Here is a 19,245-nt window from a genome sequence, read left to right as displayed (position 1 = left end):
GCACATGCGCATTTATTTATCTATAGCTAAATAAGGTCATAAAAAACCCAAAAAAATCTAGGATGTTTTAACTATTTCATTGACTTTACAGATTGTTTTTAAGCTGTTTTTTAAACTTTAAAGGCAACACTGATAGTGAACGGTTCCAAATGGTAAAACAGAAAATCCCCTTCAAATATAACCGGCCTGTAGAGGAGTGGCTGCAGGAAAAAGGTAACAGTCATTAAAACTTTCATTTTAAACCCATTTGATTCTAAACTCTCATTTTTAAAGCCTGCAAATAAATGTTTCTTAAATGATAATCGCCTGCTGCATAAATGACTGTTTTAATTTTCATTATAATTTGTGTCAGCTTCCACCTGCCATATGTTGATAAATCATGCTATAATACATTGCTATTAAAATGCAGTTAAAGGGACGAAATTCTAAGCTTGCTGTAATAGTAATGACAAACAAGCAAAAATTCAGGAAATTATTTCTAAAAAAAAAAAAAAAAAGCCAAATGAAGAAGAGTGAAGAGCAACAACATGTATTATGGCAATTGAACCACTGCATGATTTTCCTATTTTACTTTGGATTTGAGCTACATTTATATCTTTTTTTATTGAAGTTTTCTTAAAAGATTTTCAAATCTACTTGTTAAACCACTTCCTTTAAGTTGTTTTTTTTTCCTCATGAGTCTGATTAGCCACTATGGCTATGTATTTCCTTATTATATTAGGATAATTAAATGATTTTTAAAAATGTTGAAAAGAAAATATTTTTTAACATTTTCATTTAAATTACAGAGAGGAAAACAGAGAAAATGATTGTTCTGTTGCTTTTATACTATGTCTGGAGTACAGGTTGAACACTCAAATTATATTTATCTAAAATATGGATCAAATTCTTAGTCTAAGGCAGTGCCACTTAATTTTGTGGGTTTGCCTGGAGTAATTGGCCTCAGTTCAACAAAAAAACTTGTTAACATTAATAAGTCCAGATGGCTTGAGTTAAAGTTCTGTATACAGTCCATGACCTTTTGAAATGGGACTTGTGTCAGAACAGTAATTTTTTTTTAGTAAGGAATTTGGAGAGAGAAAAAAGAATATATTGGATGTAGAACCCATTTAAAAGCCTGTTGAAGGTAACGGAATAACTTGCTGATTTCAGTAGGGCTTGAACTAGGCTCTTGGTAACACAGTGGAGTTAAAGTCAGGAAGATCTTCTCTCTCTATTAGTAAATGGGGCATTAAAAACAAAAGCATTGTAACTAACTCCTTGCCTTGAAATCTAGACAAAGCAGAACTCAGTCTTCTCTTGTTTCCATTTATGAAAGTACTGCTAATAAAAGGGGGTGACCTTTGAACTCAGGTCTTGCATTTTCTGTGCTGATTTAGACTGTGGTTGTTAAGGCATTTTCCAGGAAGGAAAACCAGTCTCTTGTAGGACTGGAAAAATATAATTTATGTTCTGTCTCAAATTTCTAACCTCAGCTGAATTAACAAATTGATTTATCCAGTATGAATTAAGGTCAGGAAGGATGTGGCTAAATCCAGTCAAAATATTTTCATGTGAAGGGCTTGATCCTGCAAAGTGTTGTGCACACTCAGTTCCTATTAACTTCAACGAGAGCTGGCAGTGTTGCACACTTTTCAGGTTTGGTCTGCAAAGGTGTAATGTTTAAAACTAAAAATAAAGTATTAATGAAAGTAAAGCAAAAATATTTGTGTAACCAAAATAGATTTTTTTTTTTACCACCAGTATGTCATAAACAGTTAATTCAGCTAAATTGTAAATAAATTTCAAGATAACAATAAACAGAAAATGCTTATTGAGTCTCAGTGGGTTGCCCTATTAGTTTACAAGATCAAACTAAAACAGATAAATAAAGTTTAACACTAAAAAGAGAATAATTTTGATAAGTCTGAATTGCTAAAGTCCCTTTAACACTAAAGACAATGATTGCCTCAATTTTGTTAAAACAGATGCATGTCTAATTCCTTTATGCAATTCATGTGCTTGAGAAATCCATCTTTTTTTCTTTTGTTTTGGTTGTGGGTTTGTTGGTTTTTTTGTTTGTTTTTTTTTTTTCTTTTTGGTTTTCCACAATATCTTTTACTTTATGCCACAGCTTCTACAAGTTTGAGCTTAAAAGCATGCCAAGATACTTTCATTTGTAATCCATCCTGAAGTTTTGAACTGAAGTCTACCTTTTGTGGATATTGATGCTTTGTTAAAAGACAATCACACATGCATTAGAGTCTAAAAGAGACTATATTTGAGTCTTCAGGCACTCTTAAACCACTGGGTGTGGTCAGGCTAGAAGGAGAGAGCTATGTTTTTACTAAAGTGAAAGCAAATTCAGTCTTTCCACTATGTGTGCAGTGTAAACCCTGAGACAGTATAGCTTGGTTCCTTCATTCCAAAGTAGACAGACATTTTCAGCAACTCAGGTACCACTCAAATTAAAAAAATATAAGAATGACTAATTTATGTAGCTGTTCATCAGCCTGCTCATCCATCTGGTCATCCATCTAACAATTAATGTAACATGGAAACCTTCTGTCAGAAGACTTTATAAAGATGGTGACTGAAAGGGTAGCTTTGTATCAAAATGGAACAAGACAAACTGATGGTTGTAGGAATAGATTCATCAAAGAGTCAGTATATAAAATAGCTGTCTTGCCCATGTGAGTTCTTGGCTTGGGTGAGGTAAGATGAAACACTTTTTGATTGACATTTTTGAATGCTATAGATTTGGTCTTCCTTTGGTACTGCTATGTTATTCATAATAATGAAATAGTTCATTCTTGGAAAACAAATATAACATATTATCTTTCTGAAGTGGAATCACTATTGGCTTTGAAGGGCTTTTAAGTTCTATAAATTAGTTTAAAGTCATTTTAAGAGCCCAGGTTTACAGTCTGGAATTGCATGAGTAATAAGGAAAATATTAAATGCTATTAACTTCATTGAGATTATGTATGTGAATATAAAAGGAAGTGTTAGCCTCAAATTGTTCAACTTCAGTAGTCATAAATCCAGCAGATTTCCTTAGCAGAATACTTGGTGTCTGCTAAGGCACAGATGTTACTTGTTCTGCAATTGGATGAGCTAATAAAGACCCAGAAGCATCTCATCAAAAGGATTGATCCCAGAAGTACTTAATTATTCAAATCTCTCTTACCTGTAAAGTCTCCTTGATGTAAATGACTGTACTTTTGAAGCAAGTACTATTAGTATGAATTGGGATTTGCAAAATCAGGCCCAAAATCTCTCCTAGTGCTACAGAAAAGTTACACTTCAGATTTCTCTGTGCTATTTTTAATTAGAATTCAGTTTTCCAAATGAAGAAGACAATGAAGAGAGCAAAGAAACAAGAGCCTGAACTATTCAGAATACTTGCAAAACACCTCATAATTTTTCTTTAGTATGACACCAATATATCAGCAGGAAGAGTTCTCTGTGAAAAAAAAGGACTGCAGAATTAAACTACGCACCTAGTTGAATTTATTAATGTAAATAGTTCCTCAATAAAATCCAGTGGCCAGATAAATTTTACTTGGGGGAAGTAAAGGCTTCAGCTAAATTCCATTCAAAGAATGATCAGAAGTGATATATGGTGGCAGAAGGAAGTGTATATTCTCTCCAAAGATTTTTCTCATCCCATATTCATTTCCCTGGTGTCTTTACCATGCGTGTGTACACCATCTTAGAGCAAAGAATGAGGAATTGCAGGTAGTAGGTGACTGCAACCAGTGATTGTTCTTTTAGCAAACACTTTTTAGTGTGGTTTCCAGCATTAACCATATGGTGCAGTGCATGAATCCTGATCCCCTGATCTGGAAAACCATTTGACAGTGAAGACTCCAAAATACACAATCAAATTTCCTTTTATTTATTTTTTTTTTCTGGAAAAGGGTCATCTCCTTGGTGTACACTTTCTTTCAACATTAGAAGATGCAGATGAAGGCCCAGAATTGGAGACATGGTCTCTTTTTTTCAGGCTTAATATACTTACTGTTCATTCTTGCAAATAATGCAAGGGATATGACAGACATGTAAAGCTATGCTATGATCTTGGGTTAGAATAGTTGACATCCAGAGCTAAGTCATAATCCTCCAGAAAAAGTGACAGAACCCCTCTACTATCCTTGTCTGGGGAGCTCTCCTACCTGGAACAGCAAAAAATTTTCCTTTCTTATCACCATCCACCTTCTTCCCTTTGGCAAAAGATGAAAAAAGATACTAAATTAATTCAAGGGAAGAAAGGAATGGAAATGCAAATGGAAAACTGAACTTACAGTTATCTTCCATCTGTTTTCAGGGATAACGTCAAAATTAAGTCCCTTTACTCATCTTACCTCTACTCTTTGGCACTCTTATCATGAATGAGGTGGGAAGAAGGGAACAGTAGCAAGTGACATGTCTGAGTTTGTAGGGGCAGGGACAATATGGACAGAACTACAGTGCTAGAGGGAGGGAACATATTCAGAGAAGGGAAAATGGCATAGTAAAGTTCTTACAGCATATCCCTTATAAAATCCAAAGCACAACATGATAGAAAAGAAAAGCAAGCTCTGAGGACATGGTATGGGACAGGAATTTGACCTTCTACACAGTGCCATTTCCTCTAATTCAGACAGGAGCTGGGCTGAGAGGGATGAATGTCTTAACAGACATTGTTACTGGGCCCTATTTCTGTCATAGACAAGAGTAAAGGCTCTATTTACATTCTGAGGATGTGTGGCTTCTGTGCATGTTTATTGATGTTTTAATAGACATATGTTGCCTCTGGCAAGTTAAAACCTCCCGAGATGCAGAACTTCACATCAGGTGTTTCAACACTTTCCAAGGGAAGGATATCCCCCATTTTTATTTCTCATTTCTTCATCAATTACTCCACCCTGACCAAGTCCTGATTTTCCATTTATGAATCTGAGAGTGAGGAGCACAAGGGATGTGCAGCCCACCTCCATATGTCTGTGTGTTCCACCTCTCCATATACTGTTGCTTAGTTAGCTAGGGCCCTATCTGGGGACAGGAACTACTTTCAGATACATTTCTTCTCTTGTCCCCATTCTCTTCCCCATGGTCCATCCTGTCACCATAAGATGATGCTACACCGCATCACCACTTGACCTCGAGACCTGCCACGACGCCTAAAATTGGTGAGCTCCCCCATGTATTTTGATCTACTCTAACCACTGGCTGTGAAGGAATGAGCAGTGGATCATAGGTTGTGCTTTCCTTACATGGTGGCATTCTGCACCTCTCATCAGGCTGGACTAGACAGAAAGTGGCAAGTGAGAACTGGGCAGCGGGAATGGGATTGGAAAATATATTTCAAACTTTGTAAAAATGGGAAAGCACAAGATATTTAAATGATGATTGATTCGAAGCTGCATTAATAACTCTTCTGAGCAATGTCCAGTCTAGTTTGTGTGCTAATTCAGCAGATTTCAGGTGGCATGCCCCTAATCTTTTGAGGAACAATGAAATCATAGGCACTGCCTTTGCACTTCATGAAGCAATTTATTTCTTGACATGGTCAACCTAGTGCAGCCTGGGACACAAACAGTATTTATAGAGCAGTCCAGGCTGAATGTAATGTGTCCTGCAGAGCTAGGTGAATTGGCAATTGTTACTAGATTTATTTTTAATAATTGTATTTTTATTACATGTGATATTGAACCTTTTCTAATACTCAAGATGTGACCTTAACTAAACCACATAATCCTGCCTACATTTGAATTTCACTGTCTGTAAGAGCGAAAGCATCTGAAACACTGTTATCCTCACTATTTCAAAAGCTTTGCTCTTTCAGAGACATAGGAATGTTTGTGTTTGTTCTTTCTCGGGTTTAGATTTGCAAGCCTTCACAACACAAAGTTTACAGGTGAAAGATCATGAGTGATCCTGTCATAACACTCCTACTTAATTCTTATATCACTTTATTTTTACCTGATGTTTCACTGTTTTGAGCCAACCCTTGAAACCTTGTCATTATTAAAAGTGGCTTTATGAGTTAATCCAATGCTTTAGCCAGTCCAAAAAGAGGTTTATTTATGGGCTAAAGCTTGACAGGTACTGCAGTCTGAATTGATAGTAGAAAAATAGCCACATGTTGAAGTCCTATTTGTAGTTTAAAATTCATCCAATCCTAAAAGAACGAGTTCAAATTTCTGAAGATCCTCCAGAGTTTTGATGTGTGAGTGGATGCTGGGGTACAAGGTTCAGTTTCAGGTATTCATACTTCCAGGCTAATCATCCTTATTGATGACTTTTAGGCACCACATTTCCATACTGTTTCTCTACAGTCATCATATGCACTCCCAAGAATGAATCTACTTCCATCCTTCGGGCCGGGGCTCAATGTAGTATGCAAGTTGAAGGAAATGTCTGTCAATAATGTTATTCACCCCCCTTCACTAGGACGACAGTTAACGATCTTCAACACCCAGGCGCAAATAGCCATAGGAGGGAAGGACAGAGGGCGTCTCTTCCAAGGCCAGCTCTCCGGGCTCTATTACAATGGCCTGAAAGTGCTGAACATGGCGGCAGAGAACAACCCCAACATTAAAATCAATGGAAGCGTCCGACTCGTTGGGGAAGTCCCTTCCATCTTGGGAACAACACCTACAACATCGGTGCCACCGGAAATGTCGACTACAGTTATGGAAACAACAACCACGATGGCGACCACTACCACCCGAAAAAATCGTTCACCGCCCAGCATCCAGGTGAGTCAATTAGTCTTCTTCATTCCCTTCAGTTCTTAATTTGTCTCGCTGCTTATTTATAAGTTCATAGGAGCTATGTTCTCTGAATAATGCTCCATGTAACTCTTTATTTTAAAAATGTTGTCCTCCTGAGTTGGACACAGGACAAACAGCTGGCTGAATTGTTGTGGCACAAACATGTAAGAATAGGAGTAGATTTTGCTCCTGATCTAGTGTGAGCCGATTTGTGTGAGATTGTCACAATGTGAACAAGAACAAGGTTTCAACTATGTTTCAAAAGTTCCATATGTGGGGAAATATATTCCGAAGAGAGTTACGGGCTTAATGGGAGGTGGGTGTATGGTTATTTATTATTATGACAGGATGAACTGCTGCAATAGTGAAGTTCATAATGAGGAGAAAAGCAATGGAGCATTACTTCCATTTGGAGTCATTTTTTATTTCCCTTTTATAGCCTTCCTGCAGAGAATTTTGAAGGAATGCTATCAAGATCAGTTTCTTGTAAAACGTAGATGTTCCAACATAGAGCCATTCCCATCTATTTGGTAAAAAAATCATCATTCCTATATAAAAAAAATTAATTTCAGATTATGTGACTTAATTGTGCCAAAGTAGTTATTTCAACCCTTAAAATGCAGTGGTTTTGGAACCACTTTTGTGGCAGCCAGAATATGGTACTGATTAGAAATAAACACCTTCACTTGGGTCTCCTTGTCAATGCAAAGAAAAGAATCATGTGACTAACCAATCTGAGCTGTGGGTTATTAATTTCAGCAGTATGCTATCATGTTATTGTGTTATCAACTGGAATGAAATGTGTTTTGAAATCATTAGAGAGATGGAGTTACTAGAGAGACTCTAGCTAAGGGTCTCTAAAATGAGTAAGGGACTGGAGCATTTCTTGTATGAGGAAAGACTGAGAGCTGGAACTGTTCATCCTTGAAAAGAGAAGGCTCATGGGAGGATCTTAACTGTGTGTACGAATAGCTGAAGGAAGAGTGTAAAGATGACAGTGGTGCCCAGTGACAGGACCAAAGACAGTGGGCACAAACTGGTACACAGGACTTTCCTTCTAATCATCAGGAAACATTTGTAACATGAGGGTGACTGAGCAGGGGTGCAGGTTGCCCCAAAAGGTTGTGGAGTCCATGCTGTTAAAATTCAAAAGCCACCTGCATATTGTCCTGGACAGCTGACTCTGCATGATCCTAGCTGACCAGAGGTTTGGACTAGATGACCCCCAGAGGTCCCTTCCAACCACAGCTATTCCGTGATTCTGTGAGGTACGTCTGGCTGCAGTGGAATTTACAACTATTATAGAGTAATTAATTCCAAGCTGAGGTTTAACAGTGCCTGCTTTGGTACTCTGTAAATCCAGATGGCAACAGGACTAGGATTAATTGAGTTATTAGCATCAAACACCCAGTAGGTGATTTTATAAAGCCTCAACTAAATGAGGGGAAATTACCCCATGTTTGGTCACTGTTTGTTGTAAACTTTGCGAGAACTACAGTTCCTTCTCTGCAGTTCTAATTTTAGAGAAAATATTTGTACAGTTACATCTCCAGAACAATAAAGTCGGTGATTCTTATCCTGCCCTCTATAATTTTTAAAGGCAGCAGAATTGTGTTTAGCTATGCCAGTGGACAGAAAGTGGCACTGGACCTTTATGGGCTGGGTCAAGCTGGAAATGGTGCTGGCTTGCTTGAAAAGGAACTCTTTCTGAAAGCTTCCTGCCTAGCCTACGTGGCAGTTCACTCAGCCTACAGAGACCACTGTGTGCTGAAAGAGCATCAAGAAGATTTAATAAAGTGTCAAAGTGCTTCTAAAAACATGGTTAGAGCAGCGATTTCCTGGATACACACGCACCACAACAAATGGCCTCATCTCAGCTGATATTAAAGCAATAACTCTTTGACACTTCATGCTACCCGCTGAAAGAAAAATAAAGGTCAATACATACCTCCATTACAACTTTCTGCATTTCAATATTGGGCCATTTTATTGCTGTTGCAGCAGAGATAGCTTGGCTTTCTTCCTTATTTTTGGTGGAATTTGATTCTGTCTACTTAAGTTGCAGTATCTGTGTGGTGAAAGTGAGAAGAAATTGTCTTTTCCTGTTTGGGCAGTATCTCCAGCCACAGTTTTTCAGGTGCCTAATGGTTATTTTATCTTGCTTGTGTTCGACATCACCATCATCAAGCCTGCTTGCAATTTTAGATCTAAGTGGTGGTTAGCAAGTTTACTCTTTGGGAAACATAAAATATAGATACCTAAGGCTATGAGAGGTACAAATACAGTTAGTTAGTTATTACCTTGTTCCAGCTTCCTCTTCTCTTTTCTGCTCAGATATAAACAGTTATTCTTTGCTTTCATGGCTGTTTAAAGATTAGCCTCTTCTGATTCTGATCAGCACAATTCAAGCATTTTTTGTTCACTTCTTAGATTAGATCATGGGAATCTTTCTGCTTCCTGATATCACACAAAAGGCAATAGCAGGTTATTTTTCCAATCCCATTGAAACATTTTTGTCATCATGATGCATGCCAAAAAGTAGTCAAAAAGTTAGGCTGATGATGGTCTAAGACAACTGTTTATCAAGTCAATCAATATTGTCTTTTTTTTTTTTGTTTTATTATCCATGTTTCTGTATCCATGTGTAATATCTTGTTTTATGCTAAGATTGCAGGCTCCTTGGGTTCAAAATGTACTTTTTATTCTGCACATGCACATTACTTGGCACAGAATGTTTCTGGTCAATTGTAGAAATACCAGGCATGATACAAATAAAAGTGAAGCATCTAATGTGAAATAGCACGAATCATGATAAAGAATTACTGTTCTTACTCTGTTAGGAGTATCTGTGCTACTTGTATTACTCATTTTCATATGTAAGTAACTTAAACTATTCCTTTTTGAAATGCATATAAACCTTGTACAGAATATCAAGTCAGTAATCACAAAGTGTTACGAAATCCAGGCGAATTTCAGAAAACTTAGATTTACACATCACTTGTTAAGAAACTGCAGAAGAGCATGATAAGTGCAAAGATATTTTTGTTTGTAACACACACCAAGACACCTCCTGCAGTTAGGTAGTCTGAGTACTGACAGAAGTATTTTAGAACATAGTTAGAGAAAAACAGCTGGGAAAATGAAGAGGTCTAGAAATACACAGTACATGTTCAGACCTATGGTATGCATCAACTTTTGAAGATCTCAGATATGATATATAGTTTTGGACAAACAACCAAGATAAAGGGAATTGAGAGAAAAATATTGCTGGAAATACTCAGTGGCACTGAAATTAGCATTTAAAATGTCTATAAATTTGTACTAAATTTCTGCAAGGCAGTAAAACTCAAGGCAAAGGAGGACAGCTAGGATTTGAGTGAGAAACAGGTGAGATATATGGCTGTGTGCTATACTGCTGGGATTGTTCCTGTGATTCAGAGAAGGAAGTAGCAAGAGCTGACTTTTTTTGCTAACTGAAAATAAGAGAGAAAAAGAAATTTCAACTGGTGTTTGTTTCAGTGAGTTGCAAATGATGCTTGTGCTCTGCTGCCACAAGAAGAAGCACTGATTTGACTTTTCTCACGCATGGTTTTGTCCTGGATTTAAGTACAGTCTGTTCAGAAGTGGCATGTGCTGTGCTAATTTCTTGCTGCCTCTCAGGGCCCTGACACATCAGACTCTCCTGTGACAATAACATCCTCTCTGAGACTTCTGCTTTGCCACAATAGCCACAAAGGCCTGAAAGACAAGCTGCTAGCTTTTCTGTGTGGTACAGTAAGGTGCCATGCAGACTGCTTCTGCATGAGAGTCACTGTGCTGTACCACACTGCATTCTTGCAAGGTTGTCACACTTCTCACAGGGTTACTTCATTAGTTAGAGGTCCTGGAATCCCTATTTGTCCCTATTTGCTGATTTAAAAAACAACTTCATTTATTAATGAAGTACTTCAGGGATTTTTTTGGTTTGGGAGACCTCTGTGAAAACAGGTTAAAGTGACGCTCAATCTCTTGTCTTCTGCTTCCATGGCAGCTGCTTGAGTGGTCAGAATTCTCTTTTATGAGTTGCTGTTCAAAGCTTTTTAGGAGACTCTCCATATGCTTTTATGTGGCTCATTCTGTCTTTGTTTACATCTGGGTCATTCAGTTTTCAAAGAATTTGTGCAAAGTTAATTACTAAAGCTAGTCTAGAGATCATGCATCGTGATACACATCTTCCATTCAAAACACACTCAGTTCATCAAATCCAAGTGGAGAACCAGGTAATCTCCTGGAGGCCCTAGGGCAGGTCCCTAATATGTCTGGCCTATGGCATGGATGGTTGAGGACCCAAGAACAAAACAGTTTTATGTGAAAAAGAGATCAGAACCCTTCTGGGAAGACAGATTAACTTATGCTCTCCATGAGGAACCAGAAACTGTGTGCTCTGTTACATATCCAGGGCATGCCTCAACTTCTTGAGATGCAGAAAATTACACTTGTCTAACTGTTCAAACTATAACTTGTAGGTGACAAGAATATATTACTTGTGGATGTTTTCAGCTATGATTTTAGACCCATAGAATGACAGTTCATGACTTACTACATGCAGATTGTTCTCTGTAGAGAGTAGAAGAGGGGATCTTGCCATTATCTATATGGAGAGTCCAGCCCACTGTCATGGCTTAGAATAAGGTTCTCAACCTTTATTTTTAACCATTAGGCTTTTCAGCCTTCTAACTATGTTTTCTGTTGAGTGTCCAATAATCTTGATTAATGTCTTTCCATAACGTGCAGCTCCAGGCTAAATCCTTCCTTACAGTGTATATCACAAAGGAAAATAGCACAGAAGATTTGTCAGTCTAATTAGACTTTCACTGTCAGTAAGACAAATAAAATTGTCTCACCCTTGGTCTTGCCTAGGTACTTTCTTTTACACTCATAGATAATAATTTGGTAGGGAAAGAAATTGGCCTTTAATTTGGTTTTTGCTTCTTATAAGTCACTAGTGACATTTTCATCCTAAGACTGCAAAGCTCTAATGAAAAAAGACCAAATGACCTCTAAATACTTTACAAATAGATTTAGTGCACTCTGAAATACAGAATCGTTGGTGTGTAATGTAGTAGCTACCTAACCAGAAACATGTATATTATATGGTGATAATGTTCTGTATGGGAAAGGCACAAAAAAATTCTCCAAGTGAGTATTAGATGTGCAAGTGGTATGGTGTGTTTAAATTATATTTATTGATGCTGTTTTCAGGATACTCAGATTACCTGTAAGGGTCATATAATCTAAAACAGAATGTTACATTTTCATGGTTTCATCCACTCTCTGCAGAAGACAGTTGTGCTGCACTTCTGAAAGTGCCATAGGGATCCGATCTTCTAGAAGTGCCATAAGTGAGCCACAAGTGCAGTGCCCATTCAAAAGAAGAATGTGATTTTGTTGTAATATTATTTTTCCAGCCTATGCTCCCCAGTGCTGACAAGTACAGATGATGAAAGTAAACTCAGCCTTGCATTTCTGTTAAGCACAATTACAGTAATAGAGAACATTGTGCTTGTAAAACAGTTCATGCATATGCGGGTCTATGCTGTCATTTGTTGACATTACCAGCAGTGATACTGGAACATTAAACATTAAATTAGTAGCCATTGCTGGCTCCAAATGCAGATGTCTGTCTCATGACTCCAGGGCAGGGGTTTGACTGAATGTGTGTGGTAAACTTGAGACTCACACGTTGGCATATAGCATGAATTCTCAAAATATAGCTTACACTAATTCTTTGGATAGCCTTTTTTTTATATAGCAGCATTAGTAAGTAGTCACTTCAGCCACTCCTCTGTGTGTTTTGTTAGGATACACATTGCCTTTTTATTTCTTCAGTCTAATAGTTTACAGAAGGTCTGAGTTGGCTGATTCATTTCTAAAAGGGTTGAGATTACCTTCCCTTAACTTACAGGTCTGAGCAATCACTTGGGTCTTGCAGCAAAATCTCAGCTGGTGTTTTTGACACATGTACCCAGTTCTGTTCTCCTGTCAATTTTGGAAGTGAAGATTTGGCCCAGCATCAAAGAGCAAGGGGAGGATAAAAGGGGGCAGGTCTAGCACTTTCCTAGAATTTTACAATCTTTTTAGATTTTTCTCTGATACTTTGTTTTGTCTTGACCAAGAACTACTGAAATTTTTACTTGCCTTTAGTTGAACAAGCAGCACACCCTTTTCTTGAATAAAATAATAGGAAGCTGAAATAACAGCTGTAGTAAGCTGATACCTGTCTTCTTCAGGAAGGCAGACATACATTTCTCAGAAAGTAAAATTAATAACATCAGTATGTACTTTTTTTCAGAGCACAGTATCCCTTTGTGCATTTAGACATGTCATTTACCTTGTCAAAAAGGATTCTTGAAAGTCACGTGAAAGATTATTTTCAAAATCTGATTAATACAGTACTCAGGAACTGAAGCTATTCTAGTTGACCATACATTTGATCCCAAGCCAAATGAAATAATAGGACAAGTGTGTTGTTCTAGGATGGTTGTGCAGCGACAAGAGATGATGAAGAGATCCAATATTGCAAAGGCAACTACTTGGAAACAAATGGAGTAGAATCAATGGTTATGGCTTAAATATAGTTGGAGGATTGGCTCATGTTTTGTTATAGCATATCTGTTCTTCTTGCTATTTATATACTTCGGGGAAATGCCTAGAAGCTGCAGACATTGCCAGAATACTTCCTGAACATATAGTTCCATTTTATTTGTTTGGTTTGGATCTTTGTTGGTTTTTTTTTTTTTTTTGTTTTGTTTTTTTTTCAGGACTGGCAGAGAGGTGGGAATGTACCTCTTACCTTTCCTAGATCATTCATTTCAGTGAATGCACAGAAATTGGAAACACATCTGTGTTGTTGTGACAGACCTGTTTTCTGAAACCATCTAATTAATGCCTTGGATTTTCTGCAGAATGATGGTGTTGTTAGCTAACAGAAACAGAAGGATTTCTGCTAGTTTCTTTTTCATCTGTGGGATGAGTTGTCACTGATTTGCAAGATATGTCTGTCATGGTACAGCTCATGAAAGTAGTGATTAACAAGACAGGCTATGCAACCACCAATTCTTTACCTCCTCCCTTAGATGGCATATGAGTAGGTGGGATGTTGTTCCTTTTGATTGAAAAATTACTTCTATTAAATTCTGAAAGACAAGAATGTGTTTCCACAAAATTTCCAAGGAAAAATAAAGCCAAAGGGGTGAGAAAATAGTTTTCACTTCTCCTCATATTGCATAGGATATAAATGCTTCCCTTTTTTATTACAGTGGATTTTTGGAGGAAAAGTTATTTGTTGTTTGGTATTTGTATTTGGTGTTTGTATTTACATACAAAATACATTGGCTTTTCACCCTTAAAATGACTAATAAAGGGATCCTCTTCCCTAATAATTACTTTCAGAGTTTTCAACTGGTGCTGTACTGCCCATTTTACTGGGTCTCAGATTAGGTGTTCTAAGGAAATTGATTTCTGGGTAAGGACAATTCCCAGGGAATACCAGTAGTTTTACAGGGGGCATGATAAGAGAGTAGGAAATGTTGAAAATGCTGAGGGACAGATGGTAACTAAGATCCAAAGGATGAGATACATCCCTCTCACAGAGATATGGGAAAGAACCAGCAGGATTTAAAGTGGGGGAGTGACCTGGCCAGAACTGGTAGGCTGATGGTTCTAGGAACTCTATTCTGGAGAAGCAAAGGTTTTAGGGAAACCTTTTAGGGAAAGACAAACTCATACCATATGGCCAAGTAACCACTCTTCTACTTTTAGTCTTTTCTTGGTTCCACAGTCCATGTTCCCTAAGGATAAAGTCTTTTATTTTTGCCAAGCTGGCTGGGACTCAGTTCAGTAGAAATGCTGGAAGTGAGATCTGAGGATCTGTGGATTCTTCCATGGCAATTCGAAGTCAGAAAAGAGCTGGGAACACTCACTTGTACTAAGATAATTTAAAATGCACCTTTTCCTCTCACTTGCAACAGTTCTTTTCCCATAATTGTTTCAAAGCAAGAAAACTCAGTGTAAAAAGAGTCAGGTCAGGTAAGGACAAAAAAATACTACATGCTGTGTTCTTCTAACATCCAAGCAATACCCTCAGTGTCCAAGCCATACACATAGATTTGCAGAAATAGCTTGAATTTAACTTGGTCATAATATCTCTCTTTTCCTGAACGATGACCTCCAATGAAAGTATAAGGACATGAATGATTTTAATCTGTGGTAACAATGGAGAACCAGTCCCGACTGCCTCCAAAAGCATAAATATATAAAATGACAGATTATCCTGCGGCCTCCCTCCCTCCTGCCTGAACACACACATACATTCTCAGTAGCACACAGCAAAATTCAAATTGGACTTTATCTTTTATCTCTTGTCCCAGTGATTAATGCAGCTCTTGCTGGGAGACTAATCAAACGAGGGGAAATATGGAGAAAGAAGTATGTATTTCTTAGACTATTGTTATCAGTGTTATTATTATTCCTTTAATATATTATCCTTCTGTTAGAAAAACTTAATGCAGGAAGCAAGAGGTTAGAGCACATTTGATGGTGAGAAGATTAATGGGACAGACCACAGCAAGTGGAACACAAGCATCTTGCAGAGGGAGGTGAGCTGCCAAGCTGCTTTGGGGTTGCAGTACTTCAGCTAGAAAGCTAAAAGGCTGTAGCAGGCTGGATACAGGTCCTGAGCCAGGACCTACTGTTTTCTAATCCTTACTCTATTCATTCAACATCTGTCAAGAAACCTACTCTGTAAATGGTTCTTTTCTTTCCCTGTAGTCAAATAAGCATCCTTGGTCCTTGTCACAACCAAGTTCACAGGCATTGTTCTGATAGTACGGGTAATACCTTGTGAATTCCATCAGGTGGTGTATTCCCTTTCCCTTCTCCCTGGTTCTTGGCCTAGGTCTTTCATAGTGGTATTAAGACCCTGAAGTACCACTTTGATTCTAGAGTCCAAAGCAGAGAGCAGAAAATTTGTGCTGTGTGCTCTGTGCTGTGATAAAAACAGAAATGGATGTTTTGAATGCATATGACTTAGATTTAAGTAGGAGGCCTGTCTTATGAGTGGGTAGGATTGGATTCCAATTGTCTTGTTTCCTCAGGATCTTAAGAAAAAAGACTTAAAGATATGGTAATTAAAAGGTCAGACCTTATTTTGTTTTCGCTTTGAGCAGAAGAATATAGAAAGGAATACCTGAATTAAAGGAACAGACTTGTTTGGGATCTTATCAATGTATACAAAACATCTTGTAGGATGGATGGATGTCAAGAGGATGGGGCCAGACTTTTCCGTGGTGCCAGGAAAGGGGCAATAGGCTCTAACTGAAACACAGGAAGTTCTTCTGAATTGGAGGAACTTCTTTACTGTGCAGGTGGCAGAGACTGGAATAGGCTTCCCAGAGAGGTTGTGAGATCTCTTTTCTAAAGGTACTCAAAAAATGCATTAATGTGATCCTATGCACCTCCTCAAGGTTAACCTGCTTTAGAAGAGGGGGGGGTGGATGAGATGGCCTTCAGAGGTCCCTTCCTAGCCCAGTCATTCTGTGATCTGTGATATCTATGCTTTGGAAGCATTTTTTTGGTAGGGTCAGTATTCCTGGAGACTATTTGATTACTCTTTGCTGTGGATGTATTAGCATAATGCCGTCAGAGTAGGCTCCAGACTTGCAAATATGTTTAGGGCCCAAATCTTATGCATAATTTTCTTAGCTCCCAATTGATTACATTTAGGCAGCAGTTAATCCTCTTGTTCTCTGCTAGAGCAATGCCATTTGTATTAAAACTTATGTGAGCACTCGGGTCTCTAGTGCCCAGATTTGTAGATTTGTTTCATTGTTATAAACATAGCCTCCTTGGAGATATTTGTAGAAAAGCAAGCTAAAACTGATTCTGCACTCCTCATACATGCCACTCTTCTCCTCACGTTTGTCCCATATATGCATACATATACTGCTTAAGTTGTATATAGTTGTCTTAACTGCCTAATGCATTGCCATTTACTCTGCCACCTGCCAGACTTGATTGTTGTTCTTAAGGTTGTGAGCAATGGCTTTTCAGGTGACTACTGCTGTGACCTGCTTGTCTTGAGATTTAGCAATTAGTGAGAATGAAATTTAGAAATGTAGATATGGTAAGCAGGTCAGAATATACAGCCTGTTTCTCTGGAGTCCCTGAAGGCACGCAGCTTTAAGAGCTCTAGGGGAGGATCTGTGCAGCAGAGCTTATGGGCTTCCTCCAGAGCCAGGAGGGCAGCTGGAACCGCTCTATAACAGAGCTGTGTGTGGTTGCTGGGAATCAGCAGGATTTCCAGCTGCTGGACATAAATAAGAATGCCAAGGTGAAAAGGAAAGATGGATGGAAGAAGGAGGGTTGTATGTTGTGTATATGCCTCAGAAAGAACCACTGTGGTGGGAGCCTCTCACATAGAGGACTTCTTCCACCCCCACATCTGACTCATTCTGAGGTATTGTTGCTTGCCTGAAGATGAATAATTCTTTGGTGCTCAGATGGCTGATTACACGTTGTCCTGTTTATGGACTCAAGCACAGCAGAGAAATTTCTGCTTGCTTGGCTGTAACATTTGTTGCCCTGGCAAGAAGCAAGGACCACTTACAATCTGCTGTGAAAAGGCTTAGTGTCTCTCTGGATGCCTCTCAGCTAATGTCCAATGCTTGCAAGTTATTTATTTTGTCCTTTCTTACCTGAAGCCATGGGAATGGTGTTCACATCTGCTCCATGTGATTCCTGGAGGAAAAAAAGGAGGGAAATTGGCATGAACTGGACAGGAAGGTGAGAGCCTGGCAATGGATTGTTAAGGACCAGGATCTGCTATGTTCACTTTGGCCTTAGGAAATGCTGTATCAAAAGGAGTGAGTTGTTAGCCCTGCAGTCTGTGACTTGTTCTTTTATGATGGTTTGTTGTACCATTCGAGACATGTCTCTGTTTCAGATTCTGAGTTGCTCTCTCCACAGGGCCAGGTTTCCTTTGGCGTGGCTTGGCAAGATCTGCTGCTGCAACTCTCGGCAGGCACTTGTGCTCTCCTGCTTTCTCTTGTAGTGGTGGACGCGAGGCATCAAAGGCAGCCACAGTTAAATGGCATCAGGGCTTCTACTGTGAGGGGGAAAAATAGGGTGAAAAGATGGCACTGTCATCACCTTTCCCCAAGACACTTGCAGACTGAGCAAGGCAGAGGGTGTAAATAACAGTTTAGAACACCGAGGATTGTTCTAGAAGCAAAGAGAGGGAATAGCACAGGCTGGCTGTCCCTCTACTTCTGCCAGGTTTGGTCACTTGGAACTTACTATTTCTCCTCTATTCAAACCTGATTTAATGGCAGCTGTAGCTGAAGGTCAGAAGGATTTGGGTATTTCATTTTTTTGAGTCTTTTTTCCTGTTGTTAGCTGTTCTTCCCTTGCTTTTTTGTCCTTCTAAAGCTGAAAGGCAACTTGGTGGCAATGAAAGGTGACAGTGGTTAGGCAGTGTTGTACCAGACTTCTCCCAATAGGACATTACAGAGAAAACAGGAGTGATTACTATTATCCATGGGTAGAGCTAAGGTCCATCTGGTAAGTTACATTTGCAGTACCTGTCATGTATATTGCCTTGGCATCTGAGAGTTTTGCAGCTCTACTGTCATCCACCTGCAATGGTCCATTAATTCAGACTAAGGATGTGGGGAGAAATAATGACTATTAATTCAAAACACATATGTACTTTACCTAGAATTCAGAAATCCACTTGTTTATTTGATCTCTTTGAGACAGAAATTCTCATCTTTTATTAGTATATTTTATTAATATCACTGATACATTTTACTGTAGAACTATATGTAGTTTAGACTAGACTAAATCATAACTTCATCATGTTTCAAACCAGAGCATTATTCTGCAGTCTTGTGCAAATTCATTCATAGAAGGCAAAGACTCTAGAAAAAAAATCACTCCAGACCCCTGCCATTTCTCTTCCCTTTTGATATCCAGACAGGCCCTTTAAAAGAAGGAAAAAAAAGTACTTTCTGAAAGAAAGGAAGCCTGGTTTTTATTTTGCAGAAGTAAAACTGAATTAATAACTTGTTTGGGTTTGGGTTTTTTCCTTAGCAGTCATCATTTAATTTTTCACTTTTACTTGCACGGAAGTGTGGGTCTGGAAAATAACATTTTCTGACTTGAGTTGTGCAGATAAAAACTATAATAAAAACCATAATATGAATTATGGCCTCAAAGTTGTCAAAGATGTCAGTGGCAGGAGTAGCCATACTCTCTATTACTAGAAACAAATTTTCTCTATTAGAAATCTTCATGTAAGAAAATCTGATGGCCAGTTCTAAAACATATAGAATAATAGAAGGGAGGATGTGTTTGTGAACATTGATTTGCCTTCTGAAAATGCAAAGTGATATTTTAACAGAAAATTCACAACACTGAAGAATGTGATCATAAGCACTTGTTACTGGAAATTGTACATCTATCCTGA

General features: G+C 38.3%; 1 protein-coding gene across 11 annotated transcripts in view; it reads left to right on the top strand.

Moving 5' to 3' along the window:
- NRXN3 (neurexin 3) overlaps positions 1 to 19,245 on the top strand; it is a 708,775-nt gene that overhangs the window by 594,848 nt on the left and 94,682 nt on the right. For 7 of the 11 annotated variants that reach the window (XR_008437480.1, XR_008437481.1, XM_053979710.1 and 4 more), the window contains exons 14-16: positions 124 to 213; positions 5,097 to 5,153; positions 6,418 to 6,725. Coding sequence is in view for 9 of the 11 variants with exons in the window: in XM_053979710.1 (XP_053835685.1) it covers positions 124 to 213; positions 5,097 to 5,153; positions 6,418 to 6,725 (455 nt within the window). In the remaining 2 variants the exon portion in view is untranslated. The remainder of the gene's footprint in view (positions 1 to 123; positions 214 to 5,096; positions 5,154 to 6,417; positions 6,726 to 19,245) is intronic. The other 4 variants (XM_053979714.1, XM_053979713.1, XM_053979708.1 and 1 more) reach the window with 1 other exon arrangement.

Source organism: Vidua macroura, chromosome 6 (genome assembly GCF_024509145.1).
Source record: "Vidua macroura isolate BioBank_ID:100142 chromosome 6, ASM2450914v1, whole genome shotgun sequence".
In the NCBI taxonomy this organism is placed as follows: Eukaryota; Metazoa; Chordata; class Aves; order Passeriformes; family Viduidae; genus Vidua; species Vidua macroura.
The sequence above is the reverse complement of the archived record's forward strand: the minus strand, read 5'-3'. Positions and strand labels throughout refer to the sequence as shown.